Genomic DNA, 27,727 nt, shown 5'->3' on the forward strand with positions numbered 1-27,727 from the left:
GAGAATCTATGGGGTATTGTCAAGAGGAAGATGAGAGACACCAGACCCAACAATGCAGACGAGCTGAAGGCTGCTATCAAAGCCACCTGGGCTTCCATAACCCCTCAGCAGTGCCACAGGCTGATCGCCTCCATGCCACATTGCCGCATTGATGCAGTAATTGATGCAAAAGGAGCCCCGACCAAGTATTGAGGGCATTTACTGAGATAATGGCTTTTGTGTTTTCATTGGTTGTAAGCCATAATCATTAACATTAACAGAAATAAACACTTGGAATAGATCCCTCTGTGTGTAATGACTCTATATAATATAGGAGTTTCACTTTTTGTATTGAAGAACTGAAATAAATTAACTTTTTGATGATATTCTAATTTAGTGAGATGCACCTGTATATGGCTGTTGTGTGCGCACAGGACCTGTGATGAGGTCACAGGAGGGGAGGAGTCAGGGGTCACATGATCAGGGGCCTCAGTGGACGCAGGACTCTGCTGTGCTGGTATGTGGTGGCAGCTCTGCAGGTGGAGGTATGTGGAGACCCCCATTACTGGAGCAGGGGGCATTAACCCCTTCAGCACGGAGACTCTTTGGGGTCTTGTATTCCCCCTTTATAAGAATCATAAGGTTTCTGTTCTGTTTCCTGTAATAGATACATACGACCCAACTATGGAGACAGGAAGGGAGGAAACGTCTTGTTCTCATTAGTGATGAGGGCGCGTGGATTGTTAACCCTTCGGTGAGCGCGCTCGGGTGCTCGGCATCTATGTTGGTGCCGCCGCGGCTCATGTGTCATGGCGGTTGGGCTGCTGTGACACATGCAGGGATTGCCTAACAAACAGGCTGTTCATCAGACATGGTTCCATTAACAGACGCCTTCACCGAGGGGATTGAATAAAGGGCTCTAATGGTGTGAATAATAGGACCCACAAACCCAAACCTATTTAACAGCGAGAAGACGAATGACCAATTGACTGGGTCAGACGCCTTCTCAGCATCAATTAAGTGACATTTTATTGAATGAAATAAGTATTTGATCACCGACCAACCCGCGAGAATTCTGGCTCCCTCAGACCTGTTAGTCTTCCTTTAAGAAGCCCCCCTACTCTGCACTCATTACCTGTATTAATTGCACCTTGTTATATGTATAAAAGACACCTGTCCACACACTCAATCAATCACATTCTAACCTCTCCACCATGGGCAAGTCCAAAGAGCTGTGTAAGGACACCAGGGACAAAATTGTAAACCTGCACAAGGCTGGAATGGTGTCACGGGTGTGTCAGATGTGACAGACCTCTGCCGGGGGAGCGGTCTGGAGATGAACCAGTACTGGGGGAGGTAGCAGAACCCATGCAGTTAGGGGGTGCCTTTACATCATACATTTCCCCGGAGATTCGCAAGAAAAAAAGGCATTTTTTTTTTTCTGGGAAAAAGGGACATTTTATTAGGACTTGTCCTTCAATTCCTAAACAAAAGGACAACTCACAGCAGAGAGGATTCTCTTATAACATAACCTTCACTTATACTTATAAAACTTTATATCCTATATATCCATTACTGAATCAACATAACCCCTATTAACCTAAGGACACAAAAAGACTCATTACAGATATTTACAGGATACGGTTCCCGGATGAATATATCCAGTCCTGACTGTTAAATAACATTAATCATAATCTAAAGTGCTATTGTGCAATATAGAAAGAAAATGTGTGGTTCCCACCCATTTTGCATCTAGGCACCATCCATGATTTTCTGTCTGTCTGTTGATTTTTTTCTGAGGACTGATGCTACCCTGTCGTGCCCCTGGGTTTAGCTCCCGCCCCGACACGGGCAGTACCCAAGTGTACCTTCTAACATATCCCACAAAAACCCTTCTGAAGCGTTTCTTTCTCCTTACGGAGAATTCATCAGGGGAGTATGTTTAGCATTTTGGGGAAGGCACAAATAATGCAAAGAGAGACGTTGACTCTGTGCCAATATAGTGTCAAAGTGAGTAAAACAAGAAAATTCAATGAGGCTCACAATGGTGAGTGTTCATTACAGTCGTGCAGAGTGCTACCACCACTATTTTTCCAAAAAATGTATGGGGAGATAATCCCACACACTCACTTCCTGTATGTAAACAGGTTTACTTTCCCTCCTTTCCAGGGAGTCCTATGTCACTTCCCGGGAGGGGCTTATATCTCTCTTATATTTTGGTTGCTATAATTCCAGGGTTTATCTCTATCAAACCCATTCCTTTTTCAAATACATTATCCCATAATAGTGCTCTCATCAGACTCATTCCATTTTGACCACCTTATATGTATTCCCACTCTTTCAAAACATGTCATTTCCTGCAGCGCGGAGTCTCACAATCACATGACACGGCTGGGTCTCATCCGATCACACCGCGACCACGTGACACTGCCGACCGCATCATTTCTGGACGCCCGGCAGGTCACAAACACGTGTCATAACCGATCACATAATTTCTGGCCGCCCGTAATGCCGCGATCACGCAATGCAGCCCCATTTTTACAGCCGCCTACACTCAGCCATATGTTACAACATGTGACCGTGGACTCCACAACGCTTCCGGTCACGTGGCACCCGAAACGCCTCAGTCACACGACCGACCACATATGGTCACATGTCCCCTTATATATTGTATTATTTCTGAATGATTACCACTGCCATAGTGACCATCAATCCAAATCGCACATGATGTTCCTTCCTACTTGGGGTAGGCTGGCAGCTTTAAATACAAACTTCATCAGGCGGACATAATTTAAATATATGTATTTCATTCTGAAGGCACTCTTTAAGCAACCTGTTGCCCACAATGTCATATATTATATATCTATCCATAAATTTCCCTTCTTCCTAAGGGTATATAATCCTTAAGGATATAAATATTACCTTCTTTTAAAGGCACTCAAGATTTTAAAGGCTCAAAAATCTGATTTTGACAGGCTCATGTAATGGGACGCTCCACGTAAGCATGATCAAACGGGGGGAAAGGAGGGGGAGGATTTTGTAAGGTGGGGATCAGGAGATACTCCTTTCAGATAAAACAACTATAGCCAAGTTGCTCATTGAGCCACTTAGGGGTCATGGTGTTCAACCAGAAAATCCATCTTGCTTCTTTTTGCTGTAGGATTCTGTCCATGTCCCCCCCCACTATTCATTTTCATGCAACCAATTCCCGTCAATGATATTACTTTCGGATCCCCCCGTGCACTAAATTTACATGTTTAGCAATGGGCGTGTCATTATTGTTTGCAATATCACTTAGATGCTCTCCTATTCTTCTTCTCATTTCTCGTATGGTCTTCCCTATTTACTCCTTTTTGCAAATACATGTTGCTTTATATATCACAAATTTTGTTCTGCAATTAATAAAACTTCTAATATCAAAGGACAGTCCTGTAACGTTACTCATAAAGGTTTTTGTAGTCTTAACATTCGGACAGGCCACACATCCGCTGCAATTGTAGCAGCCATTCAGTCTCCCTGATAACCAAGACTTGTCCTTTTTAGATTGCACAAAATGACTTTTGACAACCCTGTCTCCAATTGTTTTGTTTCTATGAAACGTGATTTGTGGTTTTGTACCAACAACTTTTTTCAAATCCTCGTCCATGGCTAAAATTCCCCAATATTTTTCTATAATGACCCTTGCTTGTGGGGCACCATTATCGTATGTCGCAATCAACCTAATAAGTTCTTTTCCTTTTTCATTATTGTCTTTTGTTCTTGGAGAGAGCAGATTTTCTCTATTTTGTTTTAAAGCAAACTGGTACGCCCTTCTCAAAACCCAATCAGGGTATCCCCTTCGTTTAAACCTCTCTCTCATTTCCTTAGCCTGCTGTATAAATTCACCATCAGTCGAACAATTCCTTCTCAATCTGATGTATTGGCCTTTTGGTATTCCCTTCTTCAGAGGGGGGAGGATGGTGGCTCTCCCACCAAAGAAGGGAATTTGTAGCTGTTGGTTGTAACGGGTCCTGGTGGTGGAACCTCTGTGCCTAGGAACAAGGAGGGAGCCAGAGGGGCAGGTGCTACTCTGGGGACGACCTTGTAAAAGAGCAGGTGGCTCCCACGGGTCAGATAGCTGGGACTGACCAGTATAGCGGGTGGACACAACAGGCAGGCAGCAGTCTCTGGGTTAGCTGACGGGTGGTCACGGCAAGTGACAGCAGAGCAGGTAGAAGTCTCTTGGCTAGCAGGCAGGTGGTCACAGCATGTGACGGCAGAACAGGTAGAAGTCTCTTGGCTAGCAGGCAGGTGGTCACGGCATGTGACAGCAGAGCCTCCAGGTAGGCCAGCAGGTGGGTAGCAGACGTGCGCTGCCAGGTGAGCGGGCTAGCAGGTACGGCAGGTAGCAGGCAGGTAACTGGCAGGTGCTTCCTGGTATGCCGGTGGACTCGCCCATAGACAGACTGGCGGAAGATTGGAGACAGACTGTCGGGCTGGAGAGAAGACAAGCTGGCAGACAGGACTGGTAGTCAGGCTGGCAACGGGACCTGAGGGCTGAAGCAGAGGTGAGTATGCTTTGCAACAACTTTGCTCGGGCACCTCCATTTTGGAGGAGGTGCCTTATATATGGGAGGTGCCAGGAGCGGGAAGGTGAGAGGGACGGCGTCTCTGCCTAGCAGGGGGCAGAGACGCCGATGCTACAGTATCCCCCCCTTTAGGCCCCCCCTTTTTTAGGCCAGAGAGAAATTTCTCAAGGAGAAGCGGGGCGTTGATGTTCTCCCTGGGTTCCCAAGTTCTTTCCTCAGGACCAAACCCCTTCCAATCCACCAGAAAAAAGGTTTTCCCTCTTACCCTCTTGGTGGCCAGAATACTCTCTACCTCAAAGACGTCCTCAGCAGAAACCAGAGCAGGAGGAGTACCTGGATTGTTGGAAAAAGTGTTAAGGACAATGGGTTTGAGGAGGGATACGTGGAAGGAGTTGGGAATACTTAGAGTGGCCGGGAGCTTTAATTTATAGGCTACAGGATTAATTTGCCTGAGAACTTCAAAAGGACCGATGAATCGAGGGCCCAACTTGTAGGATGGTACTTTGAGCCGCACATGTTTGGAGGAGAGCCAAACCTTGTCTCCTGGACGGAATTGAGGCGGATCCAGACATCTCTTATCAGCATATCTCTTCATCCGCTCGGAAGACTGAAGAAGAGCGTACCTGGTACTCTCCCAAATGGTAGAAAATTCGCTGACAAGAGACTCCGCGGCAGGGTTGTCCACAGAAGCGGAGACGGGAACCGGAATCCGGGGATGTTGGCCACAGACTATAAAGAACTGGGATTTGGAAGAGGATTCACTCTCATGATTATTATAAGAGAACTCGGCCCATGGTAGGAGCTCCACCCAATCGGAATGGTGGGCATTAACGAAGTGCCGGTGGTAGCTGGTAAGGATCTGATTGATCCGCTCCACTTGACCATTGGACTGTGGGTGGTAAGCGGAGACAAAATCCAGGGTGACATCCAGCAGCTTGCATGTGGCTCTCCAGAAGCGAGAGGTGAACTGAACCCCTCGATCCGACACAATGTGGAGAGGTAGGCCATGGAGATGGAAGATGTGGGGGATAAAGTCTTTAGCCAGCTCGGGTGCAGATGGGAGACCAGGTAGGGGAATGAAGTGGGCCATTTTAGAAAAGCGGTCGGCGACCACCCAAATGACTGTACACTCTGCAGAAACAGGAAGATCGGTGATAAAGTCCATAGCAATGTGCTGCCATGGAGCAGCGGGTACGGGAAGGGGCAGGAGATGACTGGCTGGTAGATGTCTGGGAACTTTGTTGCGGGCACAAGATGAACAGGCCGTGACGAAGTCTACAACATCCTTACACAGGGTAGGCCACCAGTAATGTCGGGTAATGAGCAGGAAGGTCTTCTTTTGGCCAGCATGGCCAGCTAGTTTAGAAGAATGACCCCAGCGAAGAACCTTCTCCCGATCTGGTACTGCTACAAACGTCTTACCGGGTGGAAGACGAGTCAGATCCAAGGGGGCTACATTCATTACTTTGGAGGGGTCAATGATGTGCGTAGGCTCCTCCTCTTGATCGGAGGACAGGAAGGATCGGGACAAGGCATCAGCTTTGACATTCTTGTCTGCCGGGCGGAAATGAAGGATGAAGTCGAAGCGGGCAAAAAACAAAGACCACCGGGCCTGGCGAGGATTAAGTCTCTGGGCATTTTGGAGATAAGCCAGATTTTTGTGATCCGTGTAGATGATCACCGGGTATAGAGCCCCTTCAAGCAGATAGCGCCACTCCTCCAGTGCCAATTTAACGGCTAGCAATTCACGGTTTCCTATGGAGTAGTTGCGCTCAGACGAGAAGATTTTGGAGAAGAAGCCGCAGGTTACCATTCTCCCAGTAGAAGATTTTTGGGTGAATACCACTCCGGCTCCGGAGGAGGAGGCATCAACCTCCAGGTAGAATTGTTTATTGCAGTCCGGACGGTGCAGGACGGGGGCAGAGGCGAAGGCTTTCTTTAAGGAAAGAAAGGCCTCCTCGGCTTCGGGCGACCATACCTTGGGATTTGCCCCCTTACGGGTAAGCGCAGATATGGGAGCAGTCCGGGATGAGAAGTGTGGGATGAAGAGACGATAGTAATTGGCGAAGCCCAGGAATCGCTGTATCGCCTTCAACCCCTCTGGACTGGGCCACTATAGGACGGCGGAGAGCTTCTCGGGATCCATTCGCAAGCCTGTCTGGAAGATAACATAGCCCAAGAATGGAAGGGAGGTCTGGTCGAAGAGGCACTTCTCGTATTTGGCATAGAGGTGGTTCTGCCTGAGCCTAAGCAGGACCTGACGAACATCCCTCCGGTGTGTTGGGAGATCCGGAGAGAAGACCAAGATATCGTCCAGGTATACCACCAGGCAGGAGTACAGGAGGTCATGGAAGATGTCGTTAACAAGTTCTTGAAAGACGGCGGGAGCATTGCAGAGACCGAAGGGCATCACACGATACTCATAGTGACCGTCCCGGGTATTGAATGCTGTCTTCCACTCGTCTCCTTGATGGATACGGACCAGGTTATATGCTTCCCGTAGATCCAGCTTGGAGAAGATCCTGGCGCCTTTGAGGCGATCAAACAACTCGGAGATGAGCGGCAGGGGGTATTTGTTTTTTACCGTGATTTTATTGAGTCCTCTATAGTCAATACAGGGACGTAGTGAGCCGTCTTTCTTTTTGACAAAGAAGAATCCGGCTCCAGCCGGGGAGGTAGATTTTCGGATAAATCCCCTAGCCAGATTTTCTTCAATGTATTCAGACATGGCCCGGGTTTCGGCCGCAGACAACGGGTAGATACGCCCACGGGGTGGAGTGGCGCCAGGTACCAGGTCGATCGGGCAATCATATGGCCTATGGGGTGGCAATGTCTCTGCTTCCTTTTTACCGAAGACGTCCGCATAGGGCCAGTATGGAGCCGGGAGACCGGGTAGATTAGCTGGAGTAGGCAGAGGGCGAGCTGGGCGGACCGGAACCAGGCAGGTCTTATGGCAGTCTGGACCCCACCGGAGTACTTCACCGGATCGCCAGTTCAATACGGGTTCATGTGTCTGGAGCCAGGGTAGACCTAGCAACAGGGAGTGAGAGAGTCCGGACAGCACATGGAATGAGATTTTCTCAGAGTGCAGCATTCCCACCTGCAGGTTTAAGGGTTCAGTGACGAGCAGGATGGTCACTGGAAGGAGTCTTCCATCCACGGAGGCAACTGACAAAGGTTCAGCCAGAGGCTTGGTGGGAATACGGTATCTCTCTGCCAGGGACTGGGAGATGAGGTTTCCAGCAGCTCCAGAGTCCAGGTGGGCGATTTCAAAGTGCCGATTCTCTCCCCAGGAGATAGAGACAGACAAGGTTAGAGATGGAGAGGGTTTACTTTTGTCTAGGACGACCTCTCCGAGCGGTCCTAGACACTGGAGTTTCCCGGCTTCTCCGGGCAGAAACGGATCAGATGCTCCCCTCAGCTCGGCGTGACTCTTGGCGAGATTTGACCATTTTGGTCTGGTCGATCTGCATGGGCTCGGGTGAGTGCGCCCGGGGAGTGACAGATGAAGAGACAGGTCTCTGAAAAGAAGGAGCAAGGCGGGGAACCCTCCTCTCACGGGTGGTCTCTTTGGTGCGTTCCTGGAACCGGATGTCAATCCGGGTAGCTAGTGACACCAGGTCATCCAGGGTGGTAGGAATGTCCCGACTGGCAAGTTCGTCTTTAATCCGACCGGAAAGACCCTCCCAGAAGACGGAGACCAGAGCCTCGTTATCCCAGGCAAGCTCAGAAGCGAGGGTACGGAACCGGATGGCATATTGGCCCACCTTGAGACTCCCTTGGCGGAGACGTAGCAGAGAGGAGGCTGAAGAGGTCTTTCGTCCCGGTTCATCGAAGACTCTCCGGAAAGCAGTGAGGAAAGATGACAGGTCGGACACCAGGGGGTCCCCTCTCTCCCACAGGGGATTTAGCCAGGCCAGTGCTTCCCCGGTGAGATGGGACATGATGAATCCCACTTTGGCCCTGTCGGAGATGAACTGATATGCCAAGAGTTCAAAGTGCAGGGTGCACTGGTTTATGAAACCCCGGGCTAAAGCGGGGTCACCAGAAAAACGTGGAAGTGCTGAAAGTCGAGGTCCATAGCCGGGTGCCATAATGGAACCGGATTGCGGTGCCGCAGGAACAGACGCCACTGGGCCAGAGAAAGACACAGACGAGTTAGTCATAGCGGCTAGGCGAGAGTTAACGGACCGTAGAAAGTACAGAATCGAATCCTGTTGAGCTTTCTGTCATTAGACTTCCTGGTGCAGATCGGAGATCTGGGAACCACCGGGTTCCATGGCCCGAGCAAACTGTAACGGGTCCGGTTGGTGGAACCTCTGCGCCTAGGAACAAGGAGGGAGCCAGAGGGGCAGGTGCTACTCTGGAGACGACCTTGTAAAAGAGCAGGTGGCTCCCACGGGTCAGATAGCTGGGACTGACCGGTATAGTGGGTGGACACAACAGGTAGGCGGCAGTCTCTGGGTTAGCTGACGGGTGGTCACGGCAAGTGACAGCAGAGCAGGTAGAAGTCTCTTGGCTAGCAGGCAGGTGGTCACAGCATGTGACGGCAGAACAGGTAGAAGTCTCTTGGCTAGCAGGCAGGTGGTCACAGCATGTGACGGCAGAACAGGTAGAAGTCTCTTGGCTAGCAGGCAGGTGGTCACAGCAAGTGACAGCAGAGCAGGTAGAAGTCTCTTGGCTAGCAGGCAGGTGGTCACAGCATGTGACGGCAGAACAGGTAGAAGTCTCTTGGCTAGCAGGCAGGTGGTCACAGCATGTGACGGCAGAACAGGTAGAAGTCTCTTGGCTAGCAGGCAGGTGGTCACAGCATGTGATGGCGGAGCCTCCAGGTAGGCCAGCAGGCGGGTAGCAGACGTGCGCTCCCAGGTGAGCGGGCTAGCAGGTACGGCAGGTAGCAGGCAGGTAACTGGCAGGTGCTTCCTGGTATGCCGGTGGACTCGCCCATAGACAGACTGGCGGAAGATTGGAGACAGACTGTCGGGCTGGAGAGAAGACAAGCTGGCAGACAGGACTTGTAGTCAGGCTGGCAACAGGACCTGAGGGCTGAAGCAGAGGTGAGTATGCTTTGCAACAACTTTGTTCGGGCACCTCCATTTTGGAGGAGGTGCCTTATATATGGGAGGTCCTCCGGCTATTGGCCGGGGACTCCTTAGGACGGCGCGCGCGGTCCCTTTAAGAGAGGGGGAACGCGCGTGCCCCCTAAGCACAGTGCCGGGGAAGGAGCGCGCGCCGGCAGCAGCGAGGAGGGGAGCGCTGGAGGACGCCACGCCAGGAGCGGGAAGGTGAGGGGGGACGGCGTCTCTGCCTAGCAGGGGGCAGAGACGCCGATGCTACATTGGTTTCCGAAAAATTGTGGTATGTATATCCCCCTCCTCTTGTTTTGCAATCTGGTACTCTTCTTCCACTACCTATCTCTAGTAGGCCATGGACACACACGTCCATGGATTTTATTACTGACCTCCCGGTTTCTGCAGGTAAAACAGTGGTCTTGGTGGTTGTAGATAGGTTCAGTAAAATGGTTCACTTCCTTGCATTACCTGCACTTCCAAATGCTAAGACAGTTGGTCGGGTGTTTATAAATGAGATCGTGAAGCTTCATGGGGTTCCCTCCGATGTGGTATCAGATCGGGGGACCCAGTTTGTTTCCAAGTTCTGGAAAGCATTCTGTTCTCGACTGGGGGTGCAGCTCTTTTTTTCCTCTGCCTTCCACCCTAAGACCGAGCGCGTCAATCAGAGTTTGGAGACCTACCTCAGGTGTTTCGTCTCCAAAAATCAGGAGAATTGGGCATCCTACTTACTGCTGTCAGAATTTGCAATTAATAATCATCTTCAAGTACCCACTGGCAGGTCATTGTTCTTTGGTGCATGCGGTTACCATCCACAGTTTGGTACCTTTAGTGGGGGAGGAGCTTCGGGAGTTCCTGAGGAGGAACGTTTTGCTTCGTCGCTCTCCTTTGTGTGGCGGGGGGTGCTGAGTAGTTTGAAGATCATGGGAGACCGGTATAAACTCATGGCTGACAGAAAACGCTTGCCAGGTCCGAACCTGAATGTGAATGACTTTGTGTGGTTGTCTACCAGGAATCTTAAGTTGAAAGTCCCTTCCTGGAAGCCGGGACCTACAGTGGTGGCCAAAAGTATTGGCACCCCTGCAATTCTGTCAGATAATACTCAGTTTCTTCCTGAAAATTATTGCAATCTCAAATTCTTTGGTATTATTATCTTCATTTAATTTTCTTGCAAGGAAAAAACACAAAAAGAATTGTCCTAAAGCCAAATTGGATATAATTCCACACCAAACCTAAAAAGGGGGTGGACAAAAGTATTGGCACTGTTTGAAAAATCATGTGATGCTTCTCTAATTCGTGTAATTAACAGCACCTGTAACTTATCTGTGGGACCTAACAGGTGTTGGCAATAACTAAATCACACTTGCAGCCAGTTAACATGGATTAAAGTTGACTCAACCTCTGTCCTGTGTCCTTGTGTGTACCACATTGAGCATGGAGAAAAGAAAGAAGACCAAAGAACTGTCTGAGGACTTGAGAAACCAAATTGAGTGGAAGCATGAGCAATCTCAAGACTACAAGTCCATCTCCAAAGACCTGAATGTTCCTGTGTCTTCCGTGTGCAGTGTCATCAAGAAGTTTAAAGCCCATGGCACTGTGGCTAACCTCCCTAGATATGGACGAAAAAGAAAAATTGACGAGAGATTTCAACGCAAGATTGTGCGGATGGTGGATAAAGAACCTCGACTAACATGCAAACAAGTTCAAGCTGCCCTGCAGTCCGAGGGTACAACAGTGTCAACCCGTACTATCTGTCGGCGTCTGAATGAAAAGGAACTGTATGGTAGGATACCCAGGAAGAGCCCACTTCTTACCCCGAGACATAAAAAAGCCAGGCTGGAGTTTGCCAAAACTTACCTGAGAAAGCCTAAAACGTTTTGGAAGAATGTTCTCTCGTCAGATGAGACAAAAGTCGAGTTTTTTTGGAAAAAGCATCAACATAGAGTGTACAGGAAAAAAAAAGAGGCATTCAAAGAAAAGAACACGGTCCCTACAGTCAAACGTGGCGGAGGTTCCCTGATGTTTTGGGGTTGCTTTGCTGCCTCTGGCACTGGACTGCTTGACCGTGTGCATGGCATTATGAAGTCTGAAGACTACCAACAAATTTTGCAGCATAATGTAGGGCCCAGTGTGAGAAAGCTGGGTCTCCCTCAGAGGTCATGGGTCTTTCAGCAGGACAATGACCCAAAACACACTTCCAAAAGCACTATAAAATGGTTTGAGAGAAAGCACTGGAGACTTCTAAGGTGGCCAGCAATGAGTCCAGACCGGAATCCCATAGAACACCTGTGGAGAGATCTCAAAATGGCAGTTTGGAGAAGGCACTCTTCAAATATCAGGGACCTGGAGCAGTTTGCCAAAGAAGAATGGTCTACAATTCCAGCAGAGCATTGTAAGAAACTCATTGATGGTTACCGAAAGCGGTTGTTCGCAGTTATTTTGGCTAAAGGTTGTGCAACCAAGTATTAGGCTGAGGGTGCCAATACTTTTGTCTGGCCCATTTTTGGAGTTTTGTGTGAAATGATCAATGATTTGATTTTTGCTTCATTCTCTTTTGTGTTTTTTCCTTGCAAGCAAATTAAATGAAGATAATAAAACCAAAGAATTTGTGATTGCAATAATTTTCAGGAAGAAACTGAGTATTATCTGACAGAATTGCAGGGGTGCCAATACTTTTGGCCACCACTGTAGGTTTATTGGTCCCTATAAAATAACTGCCGTCATTAACCCAGTATTGAGCTTCCTCAGTAAGACTATTGAAGATTGGTCGTGGCTGGGACTTCCAGCATGACAATGACCCTAAACACACAACCAGGGTAACTAAGGACTGGCTCCGTAAGAAGCATTTCAAGGTCCTGGTGTGGCCTAGCCAGTCTCCAGACCTGAACCCAATAGAAAATCTTTGAAGGAAGCTGAAACTCAATGTTGCCCAGCCACTGCCCCGAAACCTGAAAGATCTGGAGAAGATCTGTATGGAGGAGGGGGCCAAAATCCCTGCTGCAGTGTGTGCAAACCTGGTCAAGAACTACAGGAAACGTCTGACCTCTGTAATTGTAAACAAAGTTTTCTGTACCAAATATTAAGTTCTGTTTTTCTATTGTATCAAATACTTATTTCATGCAATAAAATGCAAATTAATTATGGACAAATCATACAATGTGATTGTCTGGATTTTTTTTCCAGATACTGCCTCTCACAGTTGAAGTGAACATGCAAGAAAAATTACAGACCTCGCCATTCTTTGTAGGTGGGAAAATTTTCAAAATCGGCAGCGTATCAAATACTTATTTTCCCTACTGTATGTGTGTGTCTGTGTATATATATATATATATATATATATGAGTACCATACCCTTTCCTTTATACCTTGATACATATCTGGTCCTATTTAATGTATCAGTGTATTTTTTATATATATTTCTATATATAAGGACAAACTAGGGCTTGTGAGAGACACTCACTGCGGAGCAGGGGCGCCATTGTCGTTCCTTAGGATGTAAACCTCCGTGGCTAGGCAGTATCCGCTTTGTTTAGGTGCGGGATAGGGTAAGGTAGTGACTATCAGTTATTCAGCAGCATCATTGTTTACATATCTTTATATACATCCACAACAAACCATTCAGCTTGTAATTTTGCTACTTATATAATATATTGTTAGTCCAGTTTTTACTGCATATATTTAATAAAGGTTTAAGATTTTATTTTAGGGGGGGGTTTCCCACTGCCCACACACAATATGGTACCATCGTCCCTACCGACTACCCCACTGCTAATGAATAAGTACTCACTTAGCCCCATTCTTGGGGCAGATTCTAATGAACCCGGGACCAATGAGATATTTACCTCTCAATAGTTGGATAGGCAGGGGCGAATCATCCATAGTGGCAGCCCACGTGACCGCTATGGTGCCCTTGAATTGATGGTGATGGCATTGAATAGAATAGTGAATCAGTGAGTCGAAAGCTTCCCGATCCACCATTCAGCCTTTACCTGTGAGTCTGAGACTCCGTGCACTGCAGGCACAATGGCGTCACTACATCCCACCTGTAGTATGGAGCCTCAGTACTATAGGCTTCATATTACAGTTGGTTGAGTAGTTTGTGTTTTTTTTTTTTTAAATGTCAGGAATTGTGGGGGCATCATATTAAGTGAAGGGCTCTGGGGGCCATCATACAGTGTGGGTCTGTGGGGGCCATCATACTGTGTGGGAGCCCTCATACTGAGCTACATGGGCGCACAGGAGAACAATTTCCTAGTGATGAGTGAGATAGGAATAAGTAAGTAAGAAATACAGACCTTTGGTCTATGTGGTTGCAGACTTGAATTGATATGGTGTAGTGTGCCAGGAGGGAGTCATTAGGAGTCATAATACGTTCTGCCGTGCTTGGACGTCCATCTGTAGTGGTCTCCGCCCGGTACTAGACATCCGCCTCCCATTCAATTGAATAAGAGGCGGATGTGTAGTACACCGCGGCGGCCACTACAACTTGACGGCCAAGCACCGCAGGTAAGGGATTCCAGCCGGCGACTGCCGCTGCCGGCACCGATAACAGCTGATCGGCGGTGGTGCCGCGTGCGGGACCCCGACCTATCATACATTGATGCCCTATCCTTTTTATAGGGCATCAATGTAAAAGTAGTGGACAACCCCTTTAAGGAACGATACCTTATCTTAGACAAACAGGATTTAAGAAAACAATTTTCTATACTAGAGAGAAAGCTACAGTGTTGCCTAATGGGGACACACGTTCTCCTATGAAGAAGTGAAGATGCAGTGCCACAGCAAGGAGTGTGTGGCCCTCATCTAATGGACTTTGAGAGTACTAGTGAGGAGTCGTACCGATGCACCTCAGTCAGTGAGGTCCTCACACATCAACTGGGAGCTGAGAGTAGCTCTGAATAGCCGTAGAGACACATCTTGACCCATATGGTCCCCACAGGGGATGATGGGCCTTTCTATAGTAGTTTGCTGGACTGTTGTAGCTTGTAACAAAAGTTATGTACCACTACAAAGTGTTGTGCCTGCTATCTGATGTATATACTTCTCATCAACTTCTTGTTAAGAAAAGAGTTTATTTTCTGTCTTCGGTCTCCCACATTCATCTCCAAACCATCTAGTCCAGTTTGCCAAGTCCAATGGCAGCATGTGGTCTGCAGAGTCGGGAGATATGACTCCGCCAAATAAATAAATAAATATATATATATATATATATATATATATATATATATATATATACACCGTATTTTTCAGACTATAAGACGCACTTTTTTCCTTCAAAGTTTTGGAGGAGAGTGGGGGTGCGTCTTATAGTCCGAATACTATATTACTGTATGGCCATGCATGGTGGTGGGTGTGGAGGAGCGGCAGCGGGGGATCAACGTGGCACAGGAGGCAGCAGCCGCCTGCTGCAGCCTACACTGTGCCCACTACTAAAGAAAATGAATATTCCCTGCTGCCCACGGGCGTGAAGAGCAATGAATATTAATTTTCCTTAATAGCCGACACACTGTAACCGCAGCGCGTCTCCTGCTGCCGCTCTGCAGTCTATGTGTCCGCTATTAAAGCTCATGAATATTCCCTACAACCCACTGCCATGGGTTGTAGTGAATATTCATGGTCATTAATAGCGGGCTGATTGACTGCAGATCGGCAGCAAGAGCCACACTGCGGTACAGTTCGCCGGCTATTGAAGAGACTGAATGGTCACTGCTCCCCACGCACAGACTCCCGGCATGGGGAGCAGTGACTATTCCAGCACAGCGTCTCACACTGTGTGAGGGCGCATGGCAGGGATGCCATGCGCGGCTCACACAGTGAGAGTCTTGGCAGCAGAGCGGGACAGCGCTGGAGGAGAGAGGAAGTGAGTATCACTGTTTATTTTTTTTTTTGTGGGCAGCGTGATGGGGGCTCAGAGGGTGCCATACATACCAGGATGGGGTCTCGAGGGGTGCCATGCATACCAGGATGGGTTCTCAAGGGGTGCCATACATACCAGGATAGGGTCTCAAGGGATGCCATGCATACCAGAATGGGGAATCAAGGGGTGCCATACATACCAGGATGGGTGATCAAGGGGTGCCATACATACCAGGATGGGGGATCATGGGGTGCCATGCATACCAGGATGGGGGATCAAGGGGTACTATGAATTCCAGGATGGGGGATAAAGGGGTACCATGCATACCAGGATGGGGGATCAAGGGATGCCATGAATACTAGGATGTGGGATCAAGGGGTACCATGCATACCAGGATGGGGGATCATGGGGTGCCATGCATACCAGGATGGGGGATCAAGGGGTGCCATGAATACCAGGATGGGGGATAAAGGGGTACCATGCATACCAGGATGGGGGATCAAGGGATGCCATGAATACTAGGATGTGGGATCAAGGGGTACCATGCATACCAGGATGGGGGATCAAGGGGTGCCATGAATACTAGGAGGGGGATCAAGGGGTGCCATGCATACCAGGATGGTAGATCAAAGGGGTGCCATGAATACCAGGATGGTAGATCAAAGGGGTGCCATGAATACCAGGATGGGGGATCAAGGGGTGCCATGAATACCAGGATGGTAGATCAAAGGGGTGCCATAAATACCAGGATGGGGGATCAAGGGGTACCATGCATTCCAGGATGGGGATGAAGGCCACGTATGCCAGGATGGGATGGGGGCCACGTATACCAGGAAAGAGTGGCCATACATACCAGGATGGAGGATATTAACTAGTGTTGAGCGAGTATGTTCTATTAACCCTTTCGCCGAGTATGCTCGGGCCGAGCTCCGAGTATTTATAGCTGCTCGGTGATATGGTTGAATCGCTCCCGTGTCCATGATTTGCTACTGTTTGACAGTTTTATTACATGTGTGGAATGTCTATTTCTTACACATTCCTCACATGTAATAAAACTGTCAAACAGTTGCAAATCATGCACACGGGAGCGATTCAACCATATCACCGAGCAGCTATAAATACTCAGAGCTCGGCCCGAGCATACTCGGACAGAACATACTCGCTCAACACTAATATTAACCCCTTTAAAGCCCATGACGTACTAATATGCGTCTGTGCCATGAGACTTAAGAGCCTGACCCGTATTAGTACGTCATCACGATCTCGCGCGCACACAGGCTGTACGGGCGCGATCGCCGCCGGGTGTCAGCTGATTGTCACAGCTGACACCCGGTACTATGTGAAAGGAGCGGTCCCGCACCGCTCCCGGCACATTAACCCCCGCAATGCTGCGATCGAAGTCGATCGTAACATTGCGGTGGCTAAGGGGAGGTGATCGCAATACTCACCTCCTCTTCCGGCCTCCAGCGCTGTCTGCCGCGGCTTCCCAGGTGTTGCCATGACGACCTGATGTCGTCATGACAACATCCGGGTCACCAGACAGCAGGAAGATTGTTTGGTCATGCGCAGTGCATGACCGAACAATCTTCTCACTGTGCAGCGCTGACTGCCTGCATGGCACAGGGATGGTGCTCCATCCCTATGCTATGCAGGCGATCAGAATAAAAAAAGTGAAAGTCCCACAGTGGGACAAAGTAAAAAAGTGTAAAAACTCGCAGAAAGTGAAAAAAAAAAAAAATTGTAAAAATATAAAAAAAAATAAATAAAAAAAATAATCCACCAAAAATAAAAATATAATGTACCCATCAATAAATATTATTATGAAAAAAAATAAAATAAAAGTACACATATTTGGTATCGCCACGTCCGGAACGACCTGACCTATAGAACTGCCCCACTAGTTAACCCTTTCAGTGAACACGGTAAAAAAAAAAAAAACGAAGCAAAAAACAATGCTTTATAATCATACCGCCAAACAAAAAATGGAATAACACGCGATCAAAAAGATGAATATAAATAAAAATGGTACCGCTGAAAATGTCATCTTGACCCGCAAAAACAAGCCACCATACAGCTCCATCATCCGAAAAATCAAAAAGTTATAGCTCTCAGAATAAAGCGATGCAAAAAAATAATTTTTTCTATAAAATAGCTTTTATTGTGTAAAAGCGCCAAAACATAGAAAAACGATATAAATGTGGTACACCTGTAAACATACTGACCCGAAGAATAAAGCTCCCTTATCAATTTTACCACACGCGGAGTAGAACAAAAAAAAAAAAAAACAATTCCTGAATTGTTGTTTTTTGTTTATTCTGCCTCCCAAAAGCTGGAATAGAAAGCGATCAAAATATTTCACGTGCCTGAAAATGGCACCAATAAAAACGTCAACTTGTCCCGCAAAAAACAAGCCATCACATGACTCTGTAGGCCAAAATATGGAAAAATTATAGCTCTCAAAATATGGCGATGCAAAAACTGGATTTTACAAAATATGTGTCTTTTAGTGTGTGACAGCTGTCAATCATAAAAACCCGATATCATTCTGGTATCTCTGTAGTCGCACCGACCCAAAGAATAAGGTCGTCTAATCACTTATACCGCACTAGGAACGGCGTAAAAAATAAACGCTAGGGTTGGGGTTAGGGTTGTGCTAATGTTAGGGTTGGGGGTAGGGTTGTTTTTTTTTTCAAAAGTAAAAAAAAAAAGAAAAAGATGACGATATGGCAACTAGTGTTGAACGCAAGTGCTCGCTACTTGAGTTTGCATCGGGTGCTCGAGTATGCACTGAGTATCGCGGGTGCTTGAGTCTCCGCTCCATATGCTTCGCGGCCAAAAAAAACTCACGAGGATTGCCTGCCATGCACGAGTGATCCCTGCATGTTTTTTTGGGGGTGTCTAATAACCGTGAAACATGCGGGCAGGGACTCGAGCATTTCACTTGAGCACCCGAGATACATGGTGCATACCTGAGTACCCAATGCAAACTCAAGTAGCGAGCACTAGCGCTCAAGACTAGTGACAACTTATTCAATATGATGACCTAATGTCATCAAATTCTGTGTCATACCTCTGGGTTCAAAATGTTCACTATACCCCTTGATAAAATCCTTGAGGGGTGTAGTTTCCAAAATGGGGTCACTTGTGGGGGGTTTCAACTATTTGGCACATCAGGGGCTCTTCAAACGCGACATGGTGTCCGCTCTCGATTCCAGACAATTTTGCGTTCAAAAAGTCACACAGTGCTCCTTCCCTTCTGAATTCTGCTGTGCGCCCAAACACTGTATTTTCCCCACATATGGGGTATTGGAGTACTCAGGAAAAATTGCACAAAAGTTTTTGGGGTCCATTTTCTCCTCTTACCCTTGTGAAAATAAAAAAATTGGGGCTAAAACATCATTGTTGTGGAAAAAGTTAGATTTTTTTATTTTCACGGCTCCATGTTATAAACTTCTGTAAAGGGTTCAAGGTGCTCACCACACATCTAGATAAGTTCCCTGAGGGGTCTAGTTTCAAAAATGGTGTCACTTGTGGGGGTTTCCACTGTTTAGGCACATCAGAGGCACATACATTAATTATTCAAGCAAATTTTACAATCAAAAAGTCAAATGGCGCTCCTTCCCTTCCGAACCCTGCCGCGCGCCCAAGCAGTGGTTTTCCCCCACATATGGGGTATCTGCTAACTCAGGAGAAATTGCACAACAAACTGCATAGTGCAATTTCTCCTGTTACCCTTATGAAAATGCAAAATTGGGGGCTGAAAAACATTTTTGTGGGAAAAATGTGAAAATTTTATTTTTGCGGCTCAATGTTATAAACTTCTGTGAAGCACCTGGGGGTTCAAGGTGCTCACCACACATCTAGATAAGTTCCCTGAGGGGTCTAGTTTCTAAAATGGTGTCACTTGTGGGGGGTTTCCACTGTTTAGGCACATCAGGGGTCCCCAAATGCAATATGGCGTCTGCTAATTATTCAAGCAAATTTTACATTTAAAAAGTCAAATGGCGCTCCTTCCCTTCCGAACCCTGCTATGCGCCCAAACAGTGGTTTTCCCCCACATATGGGGTATCTGCTTACTCAGGAGAAATTGCACAACAAATTTTGGGGTCCATTTTTTCCTGTTACCCCTGCAAAAATAAAAAAAATTGGGTCTAAAGTAACATTTTTGTGAAAAAAGTTAAATGTTAATTTTTTTCTTCCACATTCCAAAAATTCCTGTGAAGCACCTGAAGGGTTAATAAAGTTCTTGAATGTGGTTTTGAGCACCTTGAGGGGTGCAGTTTTTAGAATGGTGTCACTTTTGGGTATTTTCTGTCATAAAGACCCCTCAAAGTGACTTCAAATGTGATGTGATCCCTAAAACAATGGTTTTGTAAATTTTGTTGGAAAAATGAGAAATCGCTGGTCAACTTTTAACCCTTATAGCTCCCTAACAAAAAAAAAAATTTGATTCCAAAATTGTGCTGATGTAAAGTAGACATGTGGGAAATGTTATTTATTAACTATTTTGTGTGACATATCTCTCTGATTTAAGGGCATAAAAATTCAAATTTTGAAAATTGCAAAATTTTCAACATTTTCGCCAAATTTCTGTTTTTTTCACAAATAAACGCAAGTGATATAGAAGAAATTTTACCACTATCATGAAGTACAATATGTCATGAAAAAACAGTCTCAGAATCAGGGGGATCCGTTGAAGTGTTCCAGAGTAATCACCTCATAAACTGACAGTGGTCAGAATTGTAAAAATTGGCCTGGTCATTAACGTGCAAACCACCTTGGGTTTTAAAGGGGTTAACGGAATTGTGGGACAGTACCCCAATACCAGTTTCAGCAGCAGACCCCCTCCCCCATAACAGGGCATCATGACCACATTTTTTGCTTAAATTTTTTTTCCTATTTTCCTCCTCTATTATTTCATGAAATAGTTTAAAAAAAATTGACGTGGGGCTTCGCACTATATTTGTGTCCAGCCAGGTACAGCAGGCAGGAACGGGCTGCCCCCAACCACCAGCTGCCTATTTGTACCTGGTTGAACACAACAATATAGGGAAGCCCTTTTTTTCTTTATTATTTCATGAATTTCATGAAATAATTTTTAAAAAAAAATACGTGGGGCTTCGCCCTATTTTTGTGTCCAGCCAGGTACAACTTGGCAGCTGGGGGCTGGAATCCGCAGCGCAGGGAGGCCCAAGCTGATCGGCATCACCTGATACCTCAGCTGTTCATTTGAAATAACCGGCGGGAGAGCGCAGCACAGAACGGGAAAGCCGGCGGTGAAGTCTTTTCACTGCCGGCTTCCCCGCCCGGGTCCTTCTCTCCCTGCTCCTTGGTGCTGCGCTCCCCGCCCGGTCCTAACTTACGATCGGGATGGGAGGTGGCGAGGGGAGCGGAGGATCGGGGTGGTAGGCTGCGGGGAAGCAGTATGGGGCTGTGTGATTGTTTAAAAGCCGGCGGCTTTTTACCGCCCGCCGGCTTTTAAACAATCAGGAGAATTCTGGGATGGCATTCTGATGACAGGCTGGATCGCAGCTGAGCGCTGCCATCCAGCTTGTCATCCTTCAGAGACACTGCAGAGCGCAGGCATTATGGGAACTTCCGATTCCGGTATTCAATATTGTAAAAATATCGGAACTCAGTATCGGAACTCCGATACCGCGAATGTCGGCCGATACCCGATATTACTGTATCGGAATGCTCAACACTAGTCACGTGTAATGAATATCTCCTGCCGTATTGCTAATGCTGATTCCAGTGTTGGTAAAGGAGACGAGAATTAGCGTCATGGAAGATGAGTCTATGAGAAACGTATTCAGCTGCAGACTCCGAGGAAGAAAGAAGAAAACTAAACACTGTAAAATAATAAATCTCCTCATATGTTTCCCCTTATTATCTCTAGTAATTCTATTATTACACAGGATTTTTATGATGTTACACCTGCTCATCTTCTTCTCATTCAGATCCCTACAATATCAGATCATCTCAGTGAAGATCTTCTATATAAGAGAATTTTCCTTATTGATCCATAAAAGATGGATCTGGACAGAGACAAGATGGCGGAGAGGTTATTACACCTCACCCTAGAGATCCTCTTCCGGCTTACTGGAGAGGTGAGAGATTCTGATGACGTCACATTACATCATTCTTATCTATGGGAATAACAGATGGACAGAACTGGAGAGGTGAGGACTCTGGAAATGTCTGTAGTGAGATTTATTAATGTGTCTCTCCATAACCAGGATTACACAGTAGTGAAGAAGACCTCTAGTGAGCGCTGTCAGGACCCTGTGTCTGAGGGATGGGGAAGACCCCTGAGCCCAATCACAGGACCTCCACCTCACCCCCTGATACATGAGGACATCAATGACCAGAAGATCCTAGAACTCACCTACAAGATGATTGAGCTGCTGACTGGAGAGGTGACTCTGCTGCGAATGCTGGGACATTATACAGTAACGCTATGGAGGGATCGGGGGGATGACTGTATCATTGTATGTGTCAGGTGCCTATAAGGTGTCAGGATGTCACCGTCTATTTCTCCATGGAGGAGTGGGAGTATTTAGAAGGACACAAAGATCTGTACATGGACTTCATGATGGAGGTTCCCCAGCCCCTCACATCACCAGGTAATAGACAGGACTAAATATACACGGCCTATAATTATCTGTATGTAAAGAATGAATTCAGCCCTGTATGTGTTTCCTCCAGATCTATCCAGTAAGAGGACAACACCAGAGAGATGTCCCCGTCCTCTTCTTCCACAGGACTGTAAACAAGAAGATCCCAATGTTCCTCAGGATCAGCAGGTAGATGGAGAGAAGGTGTCATGAGATCTCCCCTATGATGTGTAGACGGCTGTGAAGGTCTTGTGCTCAGTCTTGTTTTATCCACCAGTATTATATGTTTTATACTTGTGTAATGAGAACGGTGGAGATGGCAGGATTAGAGCTGATCATAGATGTGACTTCTCCATCTGTCTGTGACTTTTATAATATTTGTTTCAGGGTGAAGATCTGACCAATATTAATACTACAGAGACATATGTGAGGGGTGATGAGCGGTGTAAAGAGGAGATTCCTACATATGACTACCCAGGTGAGTAGTGACCACTAAATGCAGAGAAGTCACAGATTATTCTCAGTCACCGGCTGTGGCTGCTTTATCGGTGGTGTAGTCCGGCCGTATCACAATCGTGTGATCACCATTTTGCCTCTAGATCACAAAACTCTTCTCCACCCAAAACTGTGCAAATGAATTTGGGCATTGAAAACCCTTTTCTATAGAACTTACAACCTGGGGATCCACCTACCCCCTGGGATTAGTAGACGCTGACCGTTACCTGCCCAGATCTAGAAATTACAAAGCTAAATGACAGCGTACGTAGAAAGTGCTGAAAAGTTATAAAATTACTTGAAGAAAAACATTCTGATGGGCCTGTAAGAGAAAGCGGAGGGTAATGATGCTGTTGGCTTCCCAGGACCCTGATATCTTATTGGATGAATCTACCTTCTCTCCTATCTGTGCTGCTGAATGTGCTCGTATGGTCCCTACAAGACCAGGTCCAGTCTTTGTGGCCAAACTTCACTTTTATGATCGACAATATTAAATGTGCAGTGAGGGCCAAGTGTGAATTTCTGTACAATAACAACGGAGTTTCCCTTTATTCTGACTTTTCAAACTATCTTCAAACAGGATAGTGATAAACTACATAAATAACATTACACCTGTGCCATGATATGTCTCTAAGCTGTGCGTGGCTGATGGCTGTAATATACATCTATTCCCGCCTGCAGGAGATGTGGTGGCATGGCTCGAGCCCTGGTTTCATGGATTCACTCCACGTCATGCATTCCATTATTTTTTTGATACTAAGGAGTTCAGATTACTGCACAATCTCTCCTGAAATGGGGGCACTAATACTTTCTCTACTCTTCTGGTCAGGACTCATCATATCTCCAATGGTCCACCATAAATGAGTGCGACTCCGGTTTAGTGTTGGATTTATCCATTCATACATACGTTGGTGTTGGGGATGTAACATATATTTTTATTGTTATATTTTTTTTACATGTTCATTCTGTATGATAGTTTATTTGGGGTTGGATCGGCCTGCCTCACCTATGTGAGTCTTTAACTACCTAGTAGTTACAGTTACAGACTGAAGGTTTTTTTTACTGAAGAAGACTGTTCAGCTTGATCATTTCTGTCGGTGTTATTATCTGTAGTCACAGTTTTGCTCATCACCCTTTAATCCTTCCTTATGGATCTGGACTTACACAGATACTCCTTGGCTTGGGCCATAGTGTTACTTGCTGTTCTGCGGAGTGAGATGGGAAGAACAATAGTCCGGTAGCCAGAACCAGGAGGGCAGAGAAAGTACAAAATCAGAATACGCAAAAATAGTCAGTAAACGGGCCGCGGTCACAACAGGAATCAAATACACAAGCCGGGAGCTGAGCACAGAGGACTGAACCAGAGGAGAACAAGGCTGGATCTGGCAGCTTCCGGCAATATGCTTCCAGCTTTAGTAGGGTGCGGTGCTTTCCAATTGGCTGAAGCAGGGAGCAGATTACTCCAGCTGGACAGCACACACACCCATACCGCCAGACTGGATGGTACTACTGGTTCCATGCAAACTAATCTAAGTGGCTGGACAGAGTCTGTGCCGCCCAGAACTTTTGGTCCCGACGTCTTCTCAATCACCAGCGCCGCCTGCAGAATAAATAGGACAGCACCTGGTGACAGAAGCAGACGTCGCCGGAGCAGGTCCCAGAGGATATGGGACACACCACACCATACAAAATGTCAGAAAATCAGAGCAGTAGAAATTCCCATATATTGACTCCATTTTGAAAATTATGACCCTCAATGAATTAATCTTTAGAAGTTGTCACTACTTTGACTCCACAGGCACTTTCCGAAAATTAGCACACAGTAGATGTTTCAAACTGAAAATTACAAATATGCCATTTTATTCCCCAACACATAGTGTCCAGATTGTGCTCCGGGAGACACACACTGTAAATTAAGTGGGTTCTTTTCACTATAGTAATGCCAAATACATGGATGATAAATGTGTTTTGGGCACCCTGCAAAGCTCAGAAGAGAGGAGGAGATCTGACTTTGGGAGAGCGGATATTGCTGGATTGGTTTATAGAAGCCATGTTGCTTTTCAAGAGCCTTTGAGCCACTAATAATGTGAAAATCTCTGTTTTTCCATTGACAAATGATGGACCTGAGTGGGGACTTGTTTTTTGTGAGATGAGTAGAAGTTTTTATTGGTATTATTTTTGCCTATATAACATTGTTTGGCTTTTTATTCCATATTTGGGAGACTGAATGAACAAACAGTTGAACATCACGCTCTACTGGTTCATCCTATGAGGTTTTCTATTAGACTGTGAAATGTAATTTTCTTGGTGAATAATTCAATATTTTTTACATGAGTTGCTATTTTACAGTTTAAGTAGAAATGTTAAAAAATATATAATTCAAGGATATTTTATTCAAAAATAATAATTGGTTTTATTCTTGGCAGATGACTGTACCAGGAGATCAGAGGGACAGATGACATCTTCAATTTTTAAATCAGATGATCTTGAGATCCCACAGGACACAATTGAAGTGAATGCCATTACTCCAGATCTACCATCATCCCTTCACAGCAAAGATCTGTCATCTGATCCTGTGAAACAGGTCCTGTCTTCTGATTCATTACCGACTACTAAGGAAAATCAAAGTCACAAAATAAGCATTAAAAAACGAACTACTCCTAATTCAAAGAAGCCATTTTCATGTTCAGAATATAGAAATAGTTTTCTTAAACATCAAAACATTCACACAGCGGAGAAAAGATTTTTTTGTTTCAAGTGTGGGAAATGTTTTAATCAGAAATCAAATCTTGTTAATCACCAGAGAAGTCACACAAAGAAGAAGCCATTTTCTTGTTCAGAATGTGGAAAATGTTTTACAGAGAAATCAAGGTTTATCAGACATCAGAAAACCCACATAGGGCAGAATCCTTTTTCATGCTCAGAATGTGGGAAATGTTTTAACCAGAAAGTGCATCTTGATAACCACCAGAAAACCCACACAGGAGAGAAGCCATTTTCTTGTTCAGAATGTGGAAAATGTTTTACATTGAAATCAAGTTTTATCAGACATCAGAGAACTCACACAGGGGAGAAGCCTTTTTCCTGTTCAGAATGTGGGAAATGTTTTAACCGTAAAGCGATTCTTGATAACCACCAGAGAACTCACACAGGGGAGAGGCCTTTTTCCTGTTCAGAATGTGGGAAATGTTTTAACCAGAAATCAGATTTGCTTAAGCACCAGAGAACTCACACAGGGGAGAGGCCTTTTTCCTGTTCAGAATGTGGAAAATGTTTTAAACAGAAATTTGATTTGGTCAATCACCAGAGAACTCACACAGGGGAGAGGCCTTTTTCCTGTTCAGAATGTGGAAAATGTTTTAACTATAAATCAGATTTGCTTAAGCACCAGAGAACTCATACAGGGGAGAAGCCTTTTTCCTGTTCAGAATGTGGAAAATGTTTTAAACAGAAATTTGATTTGGTCAATCACCAGAGAACTCACACAGGGGAGAAGCCTTTTTCCTGTTCAGAATGTGGAAAATGTTTTAACCAGAAATCAGGTTTGGTTAAGCACCAGAGAACTCACACAGGGGAGAAACCTTTTTCCTGCTCAGAATGTGGGAAATGTTTTAACCGTAAAGAGATTCTTGATAACCACCAGAGAACTCACACAGGGGAGAAACCTTTTTCCTGTTATGAATGTGGGAAATGTTTTAACCGTAAAGAGAATCTTCATAGCCACCAGAGAACTCACACAGGGGAGAAGCCTTTTTCCTGTTCAGAATGTGGAAAATGTTTTAAACAGAAATCAGATTTGGGTAAGCACCAGAGAACTCACACAGGGGAGAAACCTTTTTCCTGTTCAGAATGTGGAAAATGTTTTAACCAGAAATCAAATCTGGTTAAGCACCAGAGAACTCACACAGGGTAGAAACCTTTTTCCTGTTCAGAATGTGGGAAATGTTTTAACCAGAAATCAGATGTTGTTATACACCAGAGAACCCACACAGGGGAGAAGCCTTTTTCCTGTTCAGAATGTGGAAAATGTTTTGTGAAGAAATCCTCACTTCTTAGTCACCAAAGTACTCACACAGGCGAGAAGCCATTTTCATGTTCTTAATGTGGGAAATGTTTTACACAGAAATCAACTCTTAATAAACTTCAGAGAAGTCACACAGGGGAGAAGCCTATTTAAATTCTAATCGAAAATTGTATCTTCTTAAAGGGGTTTTCCACTTCTCTTGGTACAACGACTTCTCATTCCTCATGTTTGGCCTTGTTAAAATAAAAACACTCATACGCACCTCCCGTTGTGGTGCCGTTCCATTGGTGTCACAACTCGCGTTTCTGGGGCTCACATAAGGTTATTACATCACACAGTCCTGCTCCCAATCAACGCCGCCTTCGGACGTATTGAAAATCAACAGGAAAGACATGGCCTGGACATAGCAATGAGAGCACTCTCTTCAGACCGTGTTCCTGGGGGAATTATGAGCAATTTCCGGCCTTAAACATAACGTCCGATATGGGAAAGAAAGACCAGATCGGAGGTTAATCTGAGGTCCCCCACCTCCGTCAGCATATCTGGTATGCAGTGTTTCTTATTGAAAGTCTTATTATCCTGCTCTGGAGCCATTACTGCCTCATCTCAGTTTGGAAAAATAATCAGTATTAACCCTCATGATGCCAGACAGCTCAAGCCTGTAAGTCCTGCACCAACTTCTCTCTTAATGTAGGCCTCACAAGAAAACATCTCCACAAATCTCCCTGTATTCTCACCAAAGCCCACATACTGAGCAGTGCTTGCTGCACAGGAAAATATACTCCCCCAGCCACAGGGATTTTAATATGGGGAAAGCCATAATTGATTTGTATTTCATATTGCGTCTATCCCTACTAAACAAGAGATAGAGCAATATATATGACGCGCCCCCTGGGCCATGTTTGGGGAATACCCGGAGCCGGATCTGTTGGGGGTGGTAGTCCTCGTGGCGGTGACCCGGTCCGTGCCCAGGGTGTCAAACTAAGTGGCGATGTTTTTAGTGGCAGATGTGATATTGTTCGACTACGCCACCCGTTGAATGCGGTTACGAAACCGCCGCTGCAGGGCAGACCGCTGAGGCCGGTGGTACAGTTGTGCAGCGTGGGTAGTATAACCCC

The 27,727-nt window shown here is 46.0% G+C and overlaps 1 protein-coding gene across 1 annotated transcript; it reads left to right on the forward strand.

Annotated features, from left to right (window-relative positions):
• The first annotated feature begins 431 nt into the window (after positions 1-431).
• LOC141207012 (uncharacterized) lies at positions 432-27,727 on the forward strand. The gene is made up of 7 exons (XM_073664366.1): positions 432-524; positions 21,434-21,583; positions 21,713-21,892; positions 21,976-22,099; positions 22,182-22,279; positions 22,478-22,568; positions 25,012-27,727. Exons 2-7 carry the CDS (start codon positions 21,506-21,508, stop codon positions 26,496-26,498), a joined length of 2,058 nt encoding a protein of 685 aa, XP_073520467.1. The 5' UTR covers positions 432-524; positions 21,434-21,505; the 3' UTR covers positions 26,499-27,727.

This window comes from Phyllobates terribilis, unplaced genomic scaffold (genome assembly GCF_046119375.1).
Source record: "Phyllobates terribilis strain yellow unplaced genomic scaffold, ASM4611937v1 Scaffold_157__1_contigs__length_4398786, whole genome shotgun sequence".
Lineage (NCBI taxonomy): Eukaryota > Metazoa > Chordata > Amphibia > Anura > Dendrobatidae > Phyllobates > Phyllobates terribilis.